Raw genomic sequence first — 21,532 nt, 5'->3', positions numbered from 1 at the left:
TCGAGTACTCTTGCCTGGAGAACCCCATGCACAGAGGAGCCTGGTGGGGCTGCTGTCCATGGGGTCACAAAGAGTCCGACATGACTGAGCAACTTTCACACACTATGTGCTGGGCACTGTGCCAGGGCTTTATGTTTCCTTGCAAGTACAACATTTTAAATTGTTTTATTAAAGCCCATTACTTAGCAGTAGTAAAAGTGAGAGCTTGATCCTTTCCTAACTTGCTCAGTGGGAAGGTGGGAATTCTACATTTGATGAAAGGCAAGGTGGAAACTGGTGCCCTGAACCCCCAGTGTTCTCTAGGATGCTAGTTTCCCTCGATACCTCACAGTGTGAGCTTAAACTGGAATGTGATGGAAATTATTTTTCTTCTCTTGCAATATTATGTGTTATAACTTCCTCTGAATGAAAGTTTATACATCAAGATGAGTATTTATAACAAAACAAAAAAAAATGCTACCACTTGGGCCTATTATACATACAGACTGTATATTTTAACATTTCAGGGCAGGTACCACCTATAAAGTAAACGTTTTTGGAATGTTTGATGGAGGAGAAAGTTCACCACTTGTTGGACAAGAAATGACAACTCTTTCTGACACAACTGTAATGCCAATTTTATCCTCTGGTAAGAAATTGAACTGCATTCTCCTAAGAAAAGTCAGTACCACGCAACTTTTTCAAATGTAAAGTGTTAGATTAATTATACCATGAAAATCAACCATTAAATTTTATGTTAAAATTTATTTCAGTAATATATACTTTAAAAAATTCTACAGACATCCAGCTAAGCACACTTTGCCAACATTTTTTTTAAGGCTTTCTTGTCAGCATTACATTAGTTACAGAGTACTGTATTGTTTAAAGCTGAGTTTTTCAATGGGTAGATGATGTACATTTCTCTCTTTTTAATGATTCAAATGCAGTTTTATTTCGCTAAAGTAATTGTAGAAAGGATTTATTTGGGCTGAGCAAGTGGTATTTGGTTATTGATACGTTAATAGGCGGGCAGCTAAGACTTGGAAAGCAAAATGGTAACATAAACCCCTTAGACTTTCTGCTGCTGCCACAACTACAGCTTTGATACACATGAAGCTAGATTTGAACATTCTTAGCAGTGAGGGTGGTGGGTAGAGTTTACTTCTAAATATTTTCATCATTTGCTTATAAAGAGTAGGTCTTGGAAGAGCAGGAGCGGACTTGTAAAGACATAGGTGCATGGATGGCGTTGGGGAATCCTCACTCTGATGGACTGTCCAGTATGCCAGTGATGCCTTTGTAGTATAATGACCATCACTGAGTTTGCCTCAGTTTTTTTTTTTAGTAATATAAAGATCAGATGCTAACATGGCAAGTAGTTGAAAAATTCATAGCTGGTAACATAAGCTCTTGGAAAAGAAAGCATTTGAAAATATGGATGTGGATAAAATAAAGTCTCAACTCTTGCTGTTTTGCATTGATGTTCTATTTTTTCTCTTATGATGATATTAACTGACTTATATTTTTATTTTGTAGCTTGTGCACTGAGGATTTGGGATAATTCTCTCTTTCCAAAGCACCCTAGCTTTGTATCAGTGTTTGTCCTTGTGGTCTCTGTAGCTCTCGATTTGTATACTTCTTTGCATCCTTTTTTCTAGATTGTCTTCCTTCTCTCTTGATTTTTTAAATGTGCAGATTTCACCATTTGTATTTACCTGATTCTTATATGTAGTAGATGATTAAGTTATTTAAAACTAAATAATAGCCATCAGATTTTTAAACAATATATTTTTTACTTCAGAAGGGTTGAGAGTTCTGTGCCTAATCCTTAATAATGTATGTATTACTGAGAGTTTGCATTAATTCAAAAGATATTTTTGGCTCACTGAACCTTTTTCTGGCTTGCACATTTTAAAGTTCATCTCATACTTGTCTGCTAATGACCACTGAAAATTGAGGAAAATGCAAAGTTTTATTAAAATTATTATTTCCTTATAGTCAGAAGGCTGTACATTCCCTCTTCTATATTTCAGTGTTTGGGTTTGTGAGCCTATTCAAATTTATAATGACAGTTTAAGTCTCCATGTTCTATGATTGTGGCCATAAATATAGTCAAAGATGAAGGAAAGATTTTCCACTGAAGTGATTTTTAGAGGGATGGATAGTTCCTGTGATTCTTATTTGAAGCTCTAAGTCATATGGACGTGTTTTCAAAGTCTTGAACTCCCAATCACCTCACTGAGCCACAGAACTGAGATTGTTAGGTGACCCTGGCCCCTGGGGGTGGCAGAAGAGAGCTGGGAAGTAACCTGACAAAGAATGTCCCCCTGACTCCATGCTGTCTCGTGATTGCTGCGTCAGGGATGGAGTGTCTCACCCGGGCTGAAGCAGACATCGTGCTGCTGGTGGATGGATCGTGGAGCATCGGCCGGGCGAACTTTAGAACCGTCAGGAGCTTCATTTCTCGTATCGTGGAAGTCTTTGAGATTGGCCCCAAAAGAGTACAGATTGGTAGGTCTCACAACATTGACGGCATTTAGATGTCTTCATCAGGTTCGCTTACATATGCTAATGCCAGTGGTGTCCTTTCAGCCCTCGCGCAGTATAGTGGGGACCCCAGAACAGAGTGGCAGCTAAATGCTCACAAAGACAAGAAGAGCTTGCTGCAGGCCGTGGCGAACCTGCCTTACAAAGGAGGCAACACCCTCACAGGTGAGCCAGATGGTTCAGGGCGCTGTCGGCTCTCGCTTTTGTCCGAGCTCGTGGCTGAATAATGATGTGGCTGATTCTCTTTTAACAATCCCACTAGGGATGGCCTTGAATTTCATTCGCCAGCAGAGCTTCAAGACCCAAGCTGGCATGAGACCTCGAGCTCGAAAAATCGGTGTTCTTATCACTGATGGAAAATCCCAGGATGATGTAGAGGCACCTTCCAAAAAACTCAAGGATGAAGGCGTGGAACTGTTTGCCATTGGTAAGTATGGATGAGAATAGCCGTGCCTCCACGGGTGACAAATATTTTTGCCAAGGATAATTTTGTAGTTAAAAATATTTTCTGAAGCATGAAAAATACAGAAACACACTTTCCCGATCACATGATTTATTAAAATAATGTGCCAGGAAGTTCATCTATTTTCTTCTTTTCTCCTTACAATGGGACAAAATTACATGGCTTCTTGGAAGAGAGTAATAAATCAAGAGGACAACTGTACTATTAATAGGATTCAGGAAAATTCCTGTTTGGTTTTCCACAGCATCATGTTTGTTTTTGATATCCACTATTTTATAGTACTTTCCAGAAAAAAAACACTAAACAAACTCTTTTTGGTGGGGAATTGGTGCTAGAAGCATTGAGAAGAAGCCAAACAAAATAACCTTCAGTTTGTATTATTTTTTGTTTCTATTTAATTTACGTAATCATTTTATTGTTGGGGAAAATCTTATATACATTCTAGTTAACACGGAATGTATAAGGGTAGCCTATGAAATATTTGCTTTGTTCCATGAATTTTTTTCTGAGACATGCTTTTAATTTGTGTATATCCATTTTCCCCAAGGTATTAAAAATGCTGATGAAGTTGAGTTAAAGATGATTGCAACAGATCCTGATGATATCCACGCGTACAACGTGGCGGATTTTGATTCACTTTCTAGGATCGTGGATGACCTCACCAACAACTTGTGTAACAGTGTCAAAGGTCCAGGTAAGGTTAGCCCAGGTTCTCACCCTCAGAACTGTTGGTATTTTGGTCCATTTAATTCTTTGTAGAATGGAGGGAGTGGATTACTTTGTGCATTGTGAGATGTTTAGCAGCATCCCTGAACACTGCCCACCGGATACCAGTAGTATCCCCTGAGTTATGACAACTAAAAATACCTTCAGAATGTGCTGAACGTCTGCTGGGGAGAACACTGCCCCCAGTTGAGAATCATTGATTTAGTCCTTGGGTTTTCTCTGATGGCATCAAACTGTAAATGACTTCTAGTTTATTTGGGGATACATTTAGTTTAAATGTGCCTGTATCAAACACATGCTTCCTAGGTGGCTCAGTGGTAAAGAATCCTCCTGCCAATAAAGGAGATGCAGTTTTGATCCCTGGGTCAGGAAGATCCCCTGGAGAAGGAAGTGGCAACCCACTCTAGTATTCTTGCTGGGATAATCCCTTGAACAGAGGAGCCTCGTGGGCTATGGTCCATGTGGTCGCAAAGACTTGGACATGATGGAGCGACTGCACACGTGTGCACCACACACACAGACACATACACAAGTGAGATTAGGGAATAAAGAGGTGCTTTCTCTCCTGGTATATATTTTTCTCTGGTAAACCATCTTCACTCCATATCACTACTAAGTTACTATTAAATGCCCCAACCAGAGATGATCACATTTGATACTTTGCACTTGTAACTTCTAAACATAAAGACAAGTTACAGTGTTAGAGTGTGGATTTTTAGAAAGGTTAGAGTGTGGATTTTTAGAAAGGGTATCATCTCTCTTTACCACTGAAGAAATAGATTTAGAGAAATACAGTTACTTACTCAAAGTCAGATGGGTAAAGATGTTTTGAGAGGTCCTTGAAAAAAGGTAGCTATTGATAAGGAATTAAGATTTAGAAATAAAATTATAGAAGTGAATTTGTAGTGGTAAGTGGTATAAAATAATTACTACCTGTGTAAATTGTAGGACAAACCATGGTAAATACTAAATTGAAGGTATTTTGAAAATTAATGATAAAATGATGGTTCTTATTGTATGAGAAAAATTTCTTTTAAGTAAGTGTAGATTCTGGTAAAGATTGTCTTTCATTAATTTACTCTGGTTTTGGAAAGTTGGAATGAGTTTAACAAAGTGGTAGAAATGGTTCACGTGCTTTGGATACTAAGGATACATTTATTTGAATGTTCCTTCTTGAATTTCTCTCTTCAAAATTTTGCAGATTTTCTTTTTGGATTTTGAACAATAGACTGACCTTTTCCCAGGAGAAATAGAGCAGCCAGGAAGCCAGAATTTGTAGGCGTCTGGCTTTGGATTAGCTGAGAGAGTTGTAGTTTTATTTAGTTGGAGAGAACTTTGAGTGGGGATGAAAACATCTTTTATCTGTTTTACTTTATTTTTTTTACATCAGCTATGTAATGGTTGCATTCATTTAGTTTCCCAGACAGTAAAATTGCTTGATAATTTTGTAGGCTTGATTATGACCCAAGTACAATAAAGGTTAGGATACTAAGAATGGAAATGCTTTTTCCCAGCTTTGGCTTACAAAGAAAGTAGGAAGAGTTCATATGAGAATGATTCGCCATGCTCATGGAGTCACTGTATTAGCTCTCCTATGATTATTATTTGGGATGTCTCTCTAATTAATGGTCTTATTGAGCCCAATATTTCTATTTTCACTTATATTGATTCCAAATATTTTTATATATTTGTCATTTCACCTACACTTATGAACAGAAAAAAACAAACACAGCAGTAGGATATTCCTAAATTTTAGAAGACTTGGTTGTTTCTCTCTGAGTGAGAAAGGAAGTAGGTTCTCTTACCACTGAATTAGGTCCTGAAAAGGAACTAAACATGAATAAAAAATCACTTCTGTCCTCACAGAGCATAACTTATGGTTAAGAAGATAAGACATGAATGTAAATAATCAACATGATGATGAAGGCAGTGAACTTGGGTGGTACCAATAGCGACAGAGGCGATAGAGTTGTCAGGCCCCAAGTTGTCATTTACTGATACACGCAGAAGGTGGGAGAGCAGAGAGAGTATCCGGGATGAGTCGGAGGTGTTGAATCTAGGTGACTGATAAACTGTGATGCTGTCAGGATGAGGGGAGCGGCTTTTAAAGGATGACAAGAGCTCAGATTTGAATTTCCTGAGGGTGAAGAATCTTAGGCCACCCATTCAGAGAGGACTTAGGGGCACTGGGCTGATTTACTGGAGAAGACTCTTGAGAGTCCCTTGGACTGCAAGGAGATCAAACCAGTCCATCGTGAAGGAAATCAGTCCTGAATATTCATTGGAAGGACTGATGCTGAAGCTGAAGCTCCTGTGCGTCGGCCACCGGATGCAAAGAGCTGGCTCATTAGAAAAGACCCCTGATGCTGGGGAAGATTGAGGGAAGGAAGAGAAGGGGGCAGCCGAGGATGAGATGGTTCGATAGCATCACCAACTCAATGGACATGAATTTGAGCGAACTCCAGGAGATAGTGGAGGACAGAGGAGCCTGGCCTGCTGCAGCCCATGGGGTTACAAAGAGTCAGATGTGATTAAGCAACTGAACAAGAACAACTGTAACTTGTTAGTATATGAAAGAATGTGTACAACTGTAACTTGTTAGTATATGAAAGAATGTATACAAAAGCTTGAAATATGGAGAGGAACACCATTGCAACCTAATTTAAATATCGTCATCTTGCTATGATAATGAAAAAGTCTATGTACTTCATTTCCACGTGCAGGTGACTTGGAAGCGCCTTCCAACCTAGTTCTTTCTGAGCGGACCCATCGTTCTATGAGAGTGAGCTGGACACCTCCTTCTGACAGCGTGGACAGGTACAAGGTGGAATACTACCCAGTGTCAGGAGGGAAACGGCAAGAAGTGAGTAGACCTCACAACCCGCTCCTTCCTGTCCCGAGATTGGGTCCTCCTCCTTAGGGCTCTGGGAGGAATGCCGGGGGGGAGGTAGGGGGCAGAACTGGGTCCATGGTGGTGTTCTCCATTTCTTGCAGGGCAAGCACTTCCATTTGGGCTTAATTAGAGGGAAGAGCTTTTAATTTCTTATGCTTTCCAAGAATTGCACAGTATCAATACAATTTTTAATTAGGGATTAAGAGGGTGTTTACTTTGTTCATGAGTTTATACGAGAATCATCGAGTAGGAAGGAAACATTGAGGATGTTCTAGTTTTATGCACTCATCTTACAAATAAGGAAACAACAGCTGGGAGCATAAACTGTATGGATTATCCAAGATCTCACTGTAATCTGATAGTTTTCAAAAACAAAAGACAATGACCTCATTAAAGAATATTTCTTAAACTCATTGAAGTTAAGTACTTCACAATTAACAGTAGAAAAGAGGGAACTGATTCTAACAGAAGTTGTTATTTTTTGTAAATTTTCATCCCTAGTTTTATGTGAGCCGATTGGAAAGGAGCACGGTCCTGAAAGATCTGAAGCCTGAAACTGAATATGTTGTCAATGTGTATTCTGTAGTGGAAGATGAATACAGTGAGCCTCTGAAGGGCACAGAAAAAACATGTAAGTCAGATTAAAAAAAAAACTCAATGTTTTATTTATTAAGGTAAAGAGGTGACAGGCCATGTGGGATTTTTTTTTTCATTTTCATTTAAAAAATTATTGAAATGTTGATTTACAGAGTTGTGTTAGTTTCAAAAGTATAGCAAAGTGATTCAGTTATATGTGTACATTTTAATTTTCAGGTTTTTTTGAGATTCTTATAGATTATTAAAAGATACTGAGTGTAGTTCCCTGTGGTATACAGTAGGTTCTTGTTGATTGTCTATTTCATATATAGTTGCTGTTGTTCAGTCGCTAAGTTGTGTCTGACTCTTTGTGACCCCATGGACTGCAGCACACCAGGCTTCCCTGTCCATCACCATCTCCTGGAGTTTGCTCAAACTCAAGTCCATTGAATCGATGATGCCATCCAACCATCTCATCCTCTGTTGCCCTCTTCTCCTCCCATCCTCCATCTTTTTCAGTATCAGGGTTTTTTTTTGTAGATCAGATCAGATCAGTCGCTCAGTCATGTCCGACTCTTTGCGACCCCATGAATCGCAGCACACCAGGCCTCCCTGTCCATCACCAACTCCCGGAGTTCACCCAGACTCACGTCCATCGAGTCAGTGATGCCATCCAGTCATCTCATCCTCTGTCGTCCCCTTCTCCTCTTGCCCCCAATCCCTCCCAGCATCAGAGTCTTTTCCAATGAGTCAACTCTTCGCATGAGGTGGCCAAAGTACTGGAGTTTCAGCTTCAGCATCATTCCTTCCAAATATTTTTGGAGAAGGCAATGGCACCCCACTCCAGTACTCTTGCCTGGAGAATCCCAGGGACGGAGGAGCCTGGTGGGCTGCCGTCTATGGGGTCGCACAGAGTCGGACACGACTGAAGCAACTTAGCAGCAGCAGCAGCAGTGTGTATATTTTAACCCCAGCTTCCTGATTTATCTCTCCCCACCTCTGCCACTATCCCCCTTGGTAACTCTAAGTTTGTTTTCTATGTCTGTGAGTCTATCTGTGTTTTGTAAATAAGTTCGTTTGTAGCGTGTGGGATTTCTGTAAGCCTTCCGAATCATCCCTTTATTTGATATCTCTTCAACACACATTTACTGAATGTGTACTTTGTGCAGGTTCTCAATAAATACTCTGTGATTTTCTGCTTTTACCAGCTGCTCCTACCATCTTGGAACCTACTGGGTATTCATGGCAAGAGTTTACCTTAGAGGGAAGGGTACCTTTCACGATTGTCCACCTCTTAAGGGAAGGTACCATGTGGGGAGTGGGACTCAGAGTATCTGGAGGAGCAGTTGTGCAGGAATCATCTGATTCAGTTCTGCATGAGGCCAGATCTTCCAGCTGGCAGCGAGAGCTCCTTTTTTATTGACTTTTGGACTCTGGCCTTTACCAGAGAAGCTCTGATGGCTTTGGCTTTGAGTAGAGCTTTGAGGAAAGATATTCCTCACTCCTATTCCTGGTGGGGTTTCTGAGGCCATATGAAAATACTCTTTCCTTCTCCCATCTTCTTGGCTGACCTCCAGGAAGAAGGGAGGCCTTTTATAAGAAAGAGGAAGGAATGGGCGTAACTCCAAGTCAAGAATTGACTCCACTGACTGCTCAGTCCCTTAGGTCTTTATCTCTCATATTTCCCTTCATATTAGACCATTAGGTGGGAAATAATATATTTCATAATGGGCAGGATTAATCTGATAATTCCTTAAAACTTTAAAGTCCATCTTTGAACAAAAAACTAGAAAGCTGTGTGGATATTAAGTGAAGAGGAAACTGTAAGCCTGTTACTGTGCCTCATGGGCTAATCTTCTCTTTGAAGAATCCCCTGAGTTCCACTTATTAATAGACATCACTCTCACTTACTTTTTTTAAAGTAAAAATGAAATGAAATACTAGGTTGGCTTTTTATGTATGAAATTCTATGATTGAAGAATGAAAATGGTCGATTTACAGATGTTCCAGAAAAAGAGACTGAAACCTCAGGAAGTTATTCTCTGTTTTGGCTTTCGGATAGACACTAGAATGCCATTTTACATTTAAATGTCTTTTTCTCTATGAAATAGTTATCACGTGCAGTCTTAGTAGGTGTTGGTGGTAAACAATGAGATTGGGTTTTTGAGGGGAGAGAAAGGGCTTCTATTAACTCTCACTGATTACTCACAGCAGCCCGTTTTCTATTTACCATACACTAATATCAGTAACTGCATTGCACTTTACCACTGAGCCACTGGAAGCAGTTAACAAATAAGGAGAATGACAAGAGTTAGACAGATGTTTGCTTTTTCATTTCAACAGTGCCAGTGCCTGTGGTCAGCCTGAACATTTACGACATTGGCTCAACCACCATGCACGTGCAGTGGCAGCCAGTGGGGGGCGCTACCGGCTACACTGTGACCTACGAACCCATCAATGCCACAGTTCCGACCAAGCCCAAAGAGGTGGGAGCTTTGTTTGTTTATCTTGGCTCTTCTGGAGGCTTCACTGTTGTCGAGTCCCCGTTAAGGGGCTCATTAGCTCATGTATAGCTTTACACACAAAACAAAAACAGATTAGATTTGTGGCCTGTGACACATCTTAAAAAAAAATATATATATATATATCAGTATGAAAAGGGAAATGCTGTTCAGAGAAATGAAAAATAAAAGTTGTGTTCAAATCTAGTGGTCACAGCTTGGTGTGATTGGCTGTCCCTCATTAGCGGAAATGTTTTATTTGAATGTGTTCTTTCGCCTTGGGTCATCCATCTGCAGATGCGCCTGGAGCCGACAGTGAATGATGTGCAGCTGAGTGACCTCTTCCCCAACACCGAGTATGCAGTTACAGTCCAGGCTGTCCTGCATGACCTCACCAGTGAACCCGTCACAGCAAGGGAAGTCACCTGTAAGATGTCGCTGGGTTTCCTTCTTCTCTCATTGCTGTGAATGAGGCTCATTTGTTAAGCTTTTTCTTTTGCCCAATGATGCTAAAACTGATTTTGATTGTTTGTGTATAAGTTGTAGGGTTATTCATTATGGCCAAGGTTGTTTCTAGACTTAGGGCAGCATCTTAATCAATTATTAAGATTTGCATTTATTTTTCCATATTTAACATATTAGATTTTCAGATGGTATCTTATAATCAGTGGTGTCTTACCATTGCTCTTGGTGAGGTGTCAGTCAGGGAACAGAGCATAAAATAATGGTGCATCTTAAAGTCCATGTTGTCGATCCATGAATATGGTATACACCATTAGTGAGAAGGGGATGTTGGAGAAAAATACTAGGTTTAAGATCAAGATGTTCCAAGTTCTTGTTGAAGTAGAAACTATGGCACATCCGAATCAGTCTGTTTATGTTAAGTAAATTAACTTAATCCCCAAACATATTGATCAACTATGATGTTCCAGTCTTGTGCCTAGGTTTTGGGAATGTCCTGATAAATAATGTAGAGCAAGGTAGAGGACCCTGACTCCTTCATGGTTTGCACTTCTCTCGTGTGTGTTGTTCAGCCTTCTGTGTGTTTCTGGTTTGTTTCACTAGCATTTCGGTGCTTTTTCTTGAAAAGTGACAGTGATGGCACTTAGGACCCTGGTCTTACCCAGCTGGTAGTTTCCTTTCATGCTTCTTGAGGTGGGCATGCTGGGATTCTAAGCATGTCTTGGCTTACATTTTGTGAGTCTCAGACTGCATTTCTAAGGAAATTAAGAAGTTGTAAGAAACCTTCAGGGGGGTAAGGGGCTGAGACAGAGGCATGAAGAGATAGAAAAGAGAAACCCTGCAAGGCGGGGCAGGATATAGTCACTGACATCAAATAATCACCTTTTACATGTCAGACCCTATTGGAGCTTGTGACTTGTAGAAATGGGGTGGTGGTGGGTGGACAGAGTAGGAATCCAGCCAGGCATGGCGACATATCCTGGAGGTGCTGAGTCAGGGGACCCAAGTCATAGTGGGATTAAAGACAGACGTGGCTATAGATTTGGATATAGGGCTGGACTGCAGCAGCGGAGGAGGGGGAGGACACAGAAAGAGGCCGAGAGAAGAAAGCATTGAAGGTAGGAGCATAGAGGTGGAGATTCAGGAAGAGACATGTGCAGACTTGAAATGAGAGACAAAGAAAGTTGGTCAAACAGGCAGCTAGAAAGAGTGAGCTACATCTCATGTGACAAGAGAAAAACTCTTCTTTAGTTATCCTCCTCCTTGTCCTTTTTAAGCTGAAGGTTTGTTTGACTTGGGAAAAATTTATTGTTGGATTTGCTCCTAACCATTTGGGTTTCTGTGGGTTTTTTCTTATGAACTTATTGGATGTGTAATTTTGAATCATCTTCATTCTTCACTCTTGTAACTGTTTTGTTTTGCTATCACATAACTTCAGGAAGCATGACACTTTGATGTCAATCTCAACTGATTTAATATTTGATAAAAAACATAAGCTGTACATTTATGGCAAATTATGATTTATTATAGCCGAGCAGCAAGTAAGAGTTTATTTAAATAGAATGGGAGAAAGTTAAATATGAATGAGAAAGAGTTGTTATAAAAATTTAAATGTATCCTATTTTTAAAAAGCCTTCTTAAGAATTCAGCTGTATCTCATAGAATCAAAATGCTTTTGTCATCATGACCAATTTGTTTAGTTACTTTGCTGCACACCTATAAGTTTTCTTCAAGCAACTTCTTGAAAGCTCGTGTGGAAGCTGCAGAGCTTTGTGGTTGAGAATAAATTCTGGTCCTAATTTATCATGCGTCTCCAGTGCCTCTGCCCAGTCCCCGAGACCTGAAACTCAGAGACGTGACTCACAGCACCATGAACGTCGCATGGGAACCTGCACCTGGAAAAGTGCGAAAATACATCGTTCGCTACAAAACCCCAGAAGAGGAAGCCAAAGAGGTAGGTTGAGGTTGGAAGCGGTTTAGAAATATTTGTTTTCCTAGTAGTTTAACAGAAGAATCTAAACAGGTATAGCATGTTTTGAATACTTGACGCTTTATGAACATACTGTTGAAAACTTGTCATATGTTAACAAAGCACTATTTGAATATTGATAATATATTGGACTGTTTTGCATTTAGTTTAGAAATGTTTTGCTGTGTGATATTAATCCTAAAACATCATCCCTTAGTAGATGAAGGGTTACAGAATCTAGATGGTATTTCACTCTCCACCTGATGCCTAATATGATGCTCTGCATTCTATGAATGACTAAGAAAATGTCATAATGATGTTCCTAAAAATGAAAGGTAGCAAGGGGATTCAGGAAAGAAGAGGGGGAGTTTGTTGAGGAATAGGGAGGTAGGACAGTTGAATGGGACAGAGAGAAAATATGAATATAGCGTCAGAAGGGTGTCTCTTTGGCTTTGAACGTTTCTGAATTGATGTTGGGATGAAAAGCTATTTCTGTGACAACCTGCTTCAGAGTGGGAGCAAACTGAGGGGCTTCACCAGCAAATGGGTTTAAAATGTATGTTCCCCTGAAGGGACATGTAAGAACCTCAGAGGCAGTTTTGGAAGCTAGAAATAGTTTCTGTAAGCACCCAGTTGCAGACTGTGCTGGTCTTCTGAACTGCGTGCAGGCTAATTTAGACCTGTGCACATATTCTTTTCATTCTGGGTTTCAATTTTCAGAAGCAGTACAATGACCAGTGGGTCTTACAAGCTAATGCACAGGAGAATTTTTCTGAAAGCAATGAGGCAGTGACTCACAGGGAAATGGGGAGAAAGCGATTAGGTTGTTTGAATTCCTAGGCTGTCATCATTTACCAAACACAAGTCTCTAATACATACATCGTTTCCACTTTGGAAACTATAAACAGTCTTCAGTTCCTGGACTGTTAGGCAAATTGGAAAACTTTGCTGTTTTTTTTTTTTCTGTACTGCAGTTCTTATGCTCTCGTGCTGAGAGACACAGCCAACAGCAGAGAGAGGTCAAAACTAAACTTTGTAAAAATAGTTCCACCGCTCTATTACAGGTAGAGGTGGACAGGTCACGGGCCAGCACACCGCTTAAAGACCTCTTCTCACAAACCCTGTACACAGTCAGCGTGTCTGCTGTATACGAAGAGGGGGAGTCTCCCCCAGTGACTGCGCAGGAAACCACCCGTGAGTTGGGCTCATGCTTTAATGATAATTGGGAAATAGCACTGCATGCGTGTGTCACTAACTGATTATTTCATTTCTTAAAATTAAAAAAAATTTTTCCAATGGAAGTATAGTTGATTTATCATGTTTTGTTAGTTTCAGGTGTACAGCAAAGGGATTCAGTTTTACATGGACCTCTATAATATATACTGTAGATATATGTATATTCCTTTCCAGAATCTTTTCCCTTATAGGTATTACAAAATGTTGAATGTAGTTCTCTGTGCATTTCTTAATGTTGTTTTTGCCAGAATTTAATACTGTTTGGGATCAGGCAGTTCCTCACTTAGTCACTTCCCATCTTCTATCCTTAGGTCTAGTCCTTTTGTGATCATTTCTCTCCTGTTATTCTACCAGCCACTGTCACTAACTCGTCTTCCAGATACTTAACTGGTGTGTGTGTGTGTGTGTGTGTGTGTGTGTGTGTGTAGGCGGGGGTGGAGTGAAAGCGTGCTACTTCCACAGTATTTAACTCAATTATTATTGCCCGTCGGGCTTTTCCTGTCTATACCACTTCCCTCTGGCTCCCTCCTAATGAATTCCATGTATTTTGCTCAACTTTGAACCTCCAGTTTCTGGCTCAGTGCTTAGCATGTCATTTTCTAGATAAGTGGTGTTTAAAAAATTGAAGTCTAGAGCCAGCAGAGTTCCCAAGAAATATATTAGGAGCCACATAGGTAATTCAAGATTTTCTAGTAGCCACATTAGAAAAGGTAAGGAGAAAAATGAAATTCACTTTAATAATGTGTTGCATTCAACCCAGTTTGTCCAAAATATTAACATTTCAAAATTTACCAGTATAGTAATTATTAGTGAGATATTTCACATTTTTTTTTGATAATAATTAAAAAAAAAATCTAATGTGTCTTAATTTGGGGCTTCCCTAGTGGCTCAGTGGTAAAGAATCTGCCTGCAGTGCAGGAGATGCAGGAGATGTGGGTTTGATCCCTGGGTCAGGAAAATCTCCTGGAGGAGGAAATGGCAACCCACTCCAATATCTGTGCCTGGAGAATCCCTTGGATAGAGAAGTCTGGTGGGCTACCGTCCATAGAACTTCAAAGAGAAGGATACGACTGAACAACTGAACATACACGCACACACGTGTCTTAATTTAAGCTTTCAGTGCATCTCAACTCAGATGCCACATCTCAAGTACTCATTAGCTACATGTGACTGTTGGCTCTCATGGTGGACAGCACAGGTTTAGAGAATTCAAACAACTTGCCCAGCCTCACCCAGGAAGCTAGTGGTGGGATAAGTGCTGTGATCCAAAACTTTTCCAGCATCTTTATCACCAGAGGATCAGAAACTCTTCAGTGCCCGGTTGTCTGTACACGATCAACGCATCTTGTCAAATATCACAGCCTCCTGTGTAACTTCAGATAGTCTCTACCTCTGCTATTTTCTTACCATGTGAAATCTCCTAGCAACTTCAATTGCCTTCTTGGCATCAGTTCTTACCTGGAAAGGGTAGTGGCTGGAGATGAAATTTTGCACATAGGTGCACACTGGCATAAATATAACAGGAATAGTAAAGGGAAGGAAAGGTCAGGAAGAAAGACGAGTGAAAGCAGGTAATTTAATATTAATACTTGTTTTTAATCCTTAAGATTTCCTAGGAACTTTTAGACACATCCAAAGTGCATCCTTCATGGTTGGTTTGTTCTGCAGTCATGCTTGTCAAAGTGGGACCAGTCTTTTTATCTCAATGGGCCTTTTCATTGTCATTATTAGAAACAAATTTTTGATGGCTCTGGCTTTTGTGTAGTTGGCTTTGGTTACCAGGAGATAGAGGAATAATTGACAATGAAAGCTCAGAACGGGTGGCAGACGTTCCAAATTGCTTGCAGTGCAAGCTCGCTGGGGTGCCTGGTCAGTAGAAGAATCCTTAGCTGGGATTTCAGCCATCGTCAGCACTGCAGGGCTATTCCTGTCTCTGAACAGAGTTGATACAGTCAGCTTCACGTTGTGTGTCAGGTTAGTAATCTGTAGGAAAAGCTTATCTGTGGGTTACTTAGATTGTAAGTAACGATCTTCATGAACCATGAAGGTTCATGCTCTCTCTGATACTACAGGCTAAAGTTTGCCTTCTGTGTTGCTTGTGGAAAAGAGTCCAGGGTTTTCCTTAGATTCTCAAAAAGTGTGAAGGGCAAAATGATGAAGAACCACTGTGTTAGAATAGTATGACTACATGGTACCTTTAAAAAAAAATCACCATTTTAATAGACTGAAGCAGTCTGTTATATCCATAAAATACTTGCAGTTCTCAGGGCTCTCTCCCATATTTACTTTCAAATGAACTGAATTTGTAAGACACTTGGTTCTAATGTTGTCAGCCGGTTTCCTCAAGTCCGTTCAAGGCTGTTTTATTGTATTGAGTTTGTAGATCACATCCAAAAACATAGCCTTCTCTCATGACAGACACCGTGCCAGCCCCAACAAACCTACAGATTACTGAAGTAACACCAGAGAGTTTCAGAGGGACTTGGGACCATGGAGCTTCTGATGTGTCTCTCTATAGAATCACCTGGGCGCCTTCAGGAAGCGCAGATAAGATGGAGGTAGTGTTAATTCTTTTTTTTTTTTTTTAAATATATGACCTTTGTTGCCTGAAAAGCATCGTTTCCTACTAGTGACATTTGAACTCATGGCATGCCTCAAAGCAGGAAGAACATCTGGCTAAATGATGTCAACCAACTGCTGTGGAGCTGTGATGCACACGGTGACTTAATCTTGTGTGGGCTTGTTTTTTTTTTCCTCTTTCCTTAAGACCATCCTAAATGGAGATGAGAATACTCTGGTGTTTCAAAACCTGAACCCCAACACTCTCTATGAAGTTTCTGTTACCGCCATTTATCCTGATGAGTCAGAAAGCGATGACCTGATTGGCAGTGAGCGTACACGTAGGTGTTTAACCTTCAGTAGGACTTTTTTTTTTTTTAATTAACAGAATAGAGCTTTGGCTGAATTAGTAATATTTTGCCACTCTCTCTCTCTCTTTTTTTTTTTTTTTTAGTGCGTTTGATACCCTTAACAACACAAGGTAAGAACTTAATTTGCTGATTGTATGAGTCCTGAACAAATGAATGAATGAAAAATACCACAAAATCCATTGCAAATAGGCCTTCTGCTTTTACAATAAATTGTAAGGTGTTGATTGGGACCTCTTTTAAACAGGTCTCTCTGGAAGAATTTTTCTCTTTGCTACTATCTGTTAAGGAGTCCTTTGAGACTCAATGACCATCATTTGTTACGGGGTCAGATTTAGTTCTGAGTCTAGAAGTACAAAACTCTGCTCATGTCCTTGGAGACAGTGCATATTTGTCGGGGAGGCATTCTTCAGTTTGTTTACTTTATTTCTCAACAATCTTTTCTCAGCTCCAAAGAGTGGCCCACGAAACCTTCAGGTGTACAATGCAACATCCAATAGCTTGACTGTTAAGTGGGATCCCGCTAGTGGTCGTGTGCAGAAATACAGAATCACCTACCAGCCTTCGACAGGGGAAGGCAATGAACAAACGGTAATCTGTTGGGAAAAAAGATACCTGGTTACATTCTTTTTCTCCTCAAGCTATCACTCCCAGTGTGTAGTTAGTCAGACTTACTGTTTTGAGAGTTATGAAATTTACTGTATTAGTTGGAATTATTTGGCTCCATCCCTAATGGAGCCTCATAGCATCAGGCTTGTCCCTCAGTGTATTCATGTTTTCTTAAAAACTATTAGGGCTGGGTTATCCATGAGGGTATTTAGATTTTTGAGTCTATTTGTATTTTCATTTCTTATGTCTCTGACTTGATCAAGTGTTGAGAGAGTTTGCTAATTTTCCATTATTCTAATTTTTCTGTTTTTTGCATGTCATGATGTACGTCTTAGTTCTGGTGTTTCTTGATCTGGGTACCTGTTCAGCCTGACTTATACTATTTATCACATTTGCATTGATCCAAAGGGAGGTTCCTGAGGAAGACAGTAGGACTGTAAACTCGGCCTTCATCTTCTTTATCTTCCCAGACTTCCCTTATTTAACAGAGCCCTTGTCCATTCACTTTGCTTACTTTGAACCTTCTCCAGCTTTGTTTTATGAAAGGTGTGGCCCAAACAGCACACATTACCCTGGGTCAGGAAGCAGTGTGATTTTTATTTCGACAGAGTGATGCTTTCTGATTTATTTCAAATACTTCATTTGGTGAGGTCTGGCATTTTGTTGACTTTTGCGGGACTGTACTCTTTCCTCACAAAGCCTTAGAGAGAGATGAGTTATTAACTTTTAATCATTCGACTCCAAGCTCCAGCAAATGGTCCATACCTGTTCCCAGTTTAGAGGTGTTAGGAGAGGTAGATGCTGGCAGTGGTTAAAGGTCTCTGAACCCACACAGTAAGTGGATTATGCTGAACTAATGCTGCTTGTGAGCTGCTCTGTTGAGGTTTCCGTAGAACCTGACTTAGGGATTGTGATACATTTGGATTAAAAATTTCTTAGAGTTCATCATAATGAACTAAATACCTAGTGTCATCAAGTGGCTTTTATATAAAATAAGACATTTAATGCATTGATATTTTAATGACAGAAACAGAACTTTCGTCTGAGCTGGGCCAGATTTAGATAAAACTTGTCCTTAGCATTTCTGTTCTTGGTGATACTGACCATCGAACTGCTGCCTCGAGTCTTTTTTCCTATCCCTCAGCTGTTTGTTGTAAGCAGAAGGAGTGTCCTCAACTTATCCTCTGTAAAGTATTAGCTGACAGTCCCTTAGAGTCTGTTATTCTTAGGGCTATTTGCCTTTAAATGCTGGCTCATAAAATAACCAAAGTAATGACTTACTGATGCTAGCATTATTTTGGAGAACTGGATGTAAGGAGTAGGCACACTCTTCTGTTTCCTCATGGGGCTAATTCTAATAAGTGAATGCTTTCAGATTTGTTAAGTATCAAATACGTTGATAGTTTGCTCTCATAATCTCAGATACTAAATTTGTTAAAATTAGCCACTGTGGGCTTCCCTGGTGGCTCAGACAGTAAAGAATCCGCCTGCAATGCAGGAGACCTGGGTTTGACCTGAGGGTTGGGAAGATCCCCTGGAGGAGGGCATGGGAACCCACCCCAACATTCTTGCCTGGAGAATCCCCATGGACAGAGGAGCCTGGCGGGCTACAGTCCATCGGGTCGCAAAGAGTCGGATGCAACTGACGACTAAGCGGCAGCAGTGGTTGAGTTTGCCCGTGCGGAAGAGGAGTGCAGTGATTCACTGAAGTTTTCCCTGAAACTCACACCACGTGAGTGGATGGGTGCTAAGTGGGGAACATCTGGACTAGCTGTGGCATGTGCACTGGTGGTGGGCAGCATGCCATTTTCATGCGATTTTAATTAGTCTGGCATAAGCATCTGAATTCGGTAGACTGTTAACAAATCATACAAATTTCCCTTTCAACAAGATAACGAGATGGCCTTAAGCGGGACTCTGTAATCAGAGGACGTTGAGAGAGCTTCATACCACAAGGCTGGAATCCTGGAGTGTGGCCTGGCAGAGGGTCCCCTCATGTAGTTTCCCAGCTCATGCTGTTAGAGGGGTAGTTTTTGAGGGGGAAACCAAAAGCTTTAGATCTTTTGCTGAATCATTTTAATGTGTTTTTAAAGCAAATAAGAAACATCTGTAAAAAAGGTTAAGAATAATACTGAATGGTGTGGCACCTCCAATACTGTGCAGTTCTTTGCTATCTTAAAGTTCCTGTGCAACTTGCTTATGATTAATGCCTTTTTTTGGGGAAGAGTTCTGTGAAACGTGTTTTGGATGAAATTTCACAGTGCTGGCAGCTAGCACGTTGAAATATCTTTTTAAGGTCACCAGGTTTAAGGCTTAAAATCCTTTTTATGATTGAAGGTACATCTTTTACATTTAAAATTATACCTAAGATATATTTCGAACTTTCACTGTGGGACATGTTTCCAGATCTTGGCAAACGTCTCTCTATAACTACCCTGTAGAAAGAGCTTTCTCTAGCAGGTTAGTGAGATGGAGAGACAAGGCTGACACTTACTCTTGTTTTGCTCAAGACCACTATAGGAGGACGGCAGAACAGTGTTCTGCTGCAGAAGCTGAAGCCTGACACTCCTTACACCATCACTGTGTCCTCCCTGTATCCGGACGGCGAAGGTGGTCGCATGACGGGAAGAGGCAAGACCAGTAAGTGAACCCAGAATCCTGTGGCTTTAAAAACAAAAGAATTAACTCATTTGTTTACTTTTGGCTTTTCTGGGTCTTTGATGCCGTGTGGGCTTTTCTCTAGTTGCCGTGAGCAGGGGCTACTCTCTCTTTGCTGTGCTCAGGCTTCTCACTGAGGTGGCGTCTCTTGTTGCAAAGCACCAGGCTCTAGGGCTCTTGAGCTTCAGTGGTTGCAGCTTCTGGGGTCTAGAGCACAGGCTCAACAGTTGTGATGTGTGTGTTGAATTGCTCCGTGGCATGCAGGATCTTCCCAGATCAGGGCTCGAACCCGTGTCTCCCACATTGGCAGGCAGATTGTATAGCACTGGGCCACCAGAGAAGCCCAGTTCTGTGGCTTTTTAAATAACCTTCATGGAAATGGAATCAGTCTTTCTCTGGAAACCCTGGGGCGACACAGAGCTTTGCTAATCTTTTAAAATGCATGTTGATAATGATCTCAATTGTTTTTAACATCCTTGGAATTCTCTGTCTCTGTTCACGGAAAAAAGACATTTATAATTACTCTGTAGTTCAGTCGCTCAGTCGTGTCCGACTCTTTGCGACCCAATGGACTGCAGCACGCCAGGCCTACCTGTCCATCACCAGCTCCGGGAATTTACTCAAACTCATGTCCATTGGGTTGGTATTATTCTCTGCTGCTGCTACTGCTGCTGCTAAGTCGCTTCAGTTGTGTCCGACTCTGTGCGACCCCACAGATGGTAGCCCACCAGGCTCCCCCATCCCTGGGATTATGCTCTAGGATAAAGCAAATAAAAACTGCCTTTGGAGCCAAAATGTCTCTGGAGAGATGAGACAGACATTCATCAGACGATCACAGACACTCTTTCATTTATTCACTACTTCGGCAAATATTTATGGGGTGCCTACTATGGGGGACCTGCTGTGTTCTAGGGTTCCTGGGACACATCAGTGAACCTGTGTTCTGTGTGTGCCGGTTGTTCACATCACACCGTGACATGCTTTCTGTGCATTTCAGAACCTTTGAATACCGTGAGGAACCTCAGAGTGTACGACCCTTCCACCAGCAGTTTGAATGTTCGCTGGGACCACGCTGAGGGCAGTCCTCGCCAGTACAAGCTCTTCTACGCACCCACAGCAGGGGGCCCGGAGGAACTGGTAATTATTTCCTGTAGGGAAGAATGTGTGTTTGTTTCAACTGCAGCCAAATGATTGCAACGTAGAGCTAAAGAATTAAAAATTTACCTTGGAACCTAAGAAATACATATTCATTTAGTAGAACTTGACGGAAGGTAGTAGGTTGCTGCCTCGGGTGCCTGGGTGATTGGGGAGATTTGGGGACAGAGGATTGGAATTGAGGGAAGTGATAATTCGGGGAGTTCTAGGAGGGAGTCTAGGATGAGTGTAAGAAGTCTTCCTTCACAAATAGTTATAACAGTGCTTCTGGGAGACCATCATTCCATCCCAGTATTACAGAACTTGCTTCTTGATTTGGTCTTGACTTATATTTTAAGTATTGTATCATTCGAAGCATTATTTCTTTTGCAAGTTTTTCAAATCAAGTACTTTACATTTTATTAAAATCTTTAGGTACCAATCCCTGGGAATACCAATTATGCCATTCTTAGGAATCTACAGCCGGATACCCAATACACCGTTACAGTGGTGCCTGTTTATTCTGAAGGTGACGGAGGACGCACGTCAGATACTGGAAGGACACGTAAGTAAGAAGGCAGAAAACGTAGCTCTTTCATGATGCACTTTGCTTTTCAATGTAAAGACCACGTAGGCACATTGAAGAATATTTGGAAAATTCACGATAGCATAAAACTATAAAAGTTGCTCATAGTTTACCATCCAAATGCCACCAACTGTTATTATTTTAGTGTATGAAACAGAAAAGTTATAATGGCATTCTTCTTCTGAAATGGCAATTTCAGAATTTATACATGTATATATAATCGTCCGTATTCTGTTTCACTGGCAAAAATTCATGAACTTTGCTTT

At 40.8% G+C, this 21,532-nt stretch overlaps 1 protein-coding gene across 3 annotated transcripts in view; it reads left to right on the top strand.

Moving 5' to 3' along the window:
• The window catches only part of COL12A1 (collagen type XII alpha 1 chain), a 117,668-nt gene that overhangs the window by 44,897 nt on the left and 51,239 nt on the right, over positions 1-21,532 (top strand). For 2 of the 3 annotated variants that reach the window (XM_086316821.1, XM_086316822.1), the window contains exons 17-34: positions 507-628; positions 2,341-2,490; positions 2,572-2,691; positions 2,789-2,953; positions 3,537-3,683; positions 6,439-6,578; positions 7,110-7,239; positions 9,528-9,670; positions 9,983-10,112; positions 11,965-12,105; positions 13,185-13,310; positions 15,771-15,910; positions 16,120-16,252; positions 16,366-16,392; positions 16,728-16,870; positions 19,399-19,528; positions 20,544-20,683; positions 21,116-21,245. In XM_086316821.1, the coding sequence (XP_086172947.1) occupies positions 507-628; positions 2,341-2,490; positions 2,572-2,691; positions 2,789-2,953; positions 3,537-3,683; positions 6,439-6,578; positions 7,110-7,239; positions 9,528-9,670; positions 9,983-10,112; positions 11,965-12,105; positions 13,185-13,310; positions 15,771-15,910; positions 16,120-16,252; positions 16,366-16,392; positions 16,728-16,870; positions 19,399-19,528; positions 20,544-20,683; positions 21,116-21,245 (2,357 nt within the window). The remainder of the gene's footprint in view (positions 1-506; positions 629-2,340; positions 2,491-2,571; positions 2,692-2,788; positions 2,954-3,536; positions 3,684-6,438; positions 6,579-7,109; positions 7,240-9,527; positions 9,671-9,982; positions 10,113-11,964; positions 12,106-13,184; positions 13,311-15,770; positions 15,911-16,119; positions 16,253-16,365; positions 16,393-16,727; positions 16,871-19,398; positions 19,529-20,543; positions 20,684-21,115; positions 21,246-21,532) is intronic. The other variant, XM_086316824.1, reaches the window with a different exon arrangement.

The sequence above is a fragment of the Bos grunniens genome, chromosome 9 (assembly GCF_055505025.1).
Source record: "Bos grunniens cultivar Pamir isolate PY7600 chromosome 9, Bosgru_T2T1.0, whole genome shotgun sequence".
Lineage (NCBI taxonomy): Eukaryota > Metazoa > Chordata > Mammalia > Artiodactyla > Bovidae > Bos > Bos grunniens.
The sequence above is the reverse complement of the archived record's forward strand: the minus strand, read 5'-3'. Positions and strand labels throughout refer to the sequence as shown.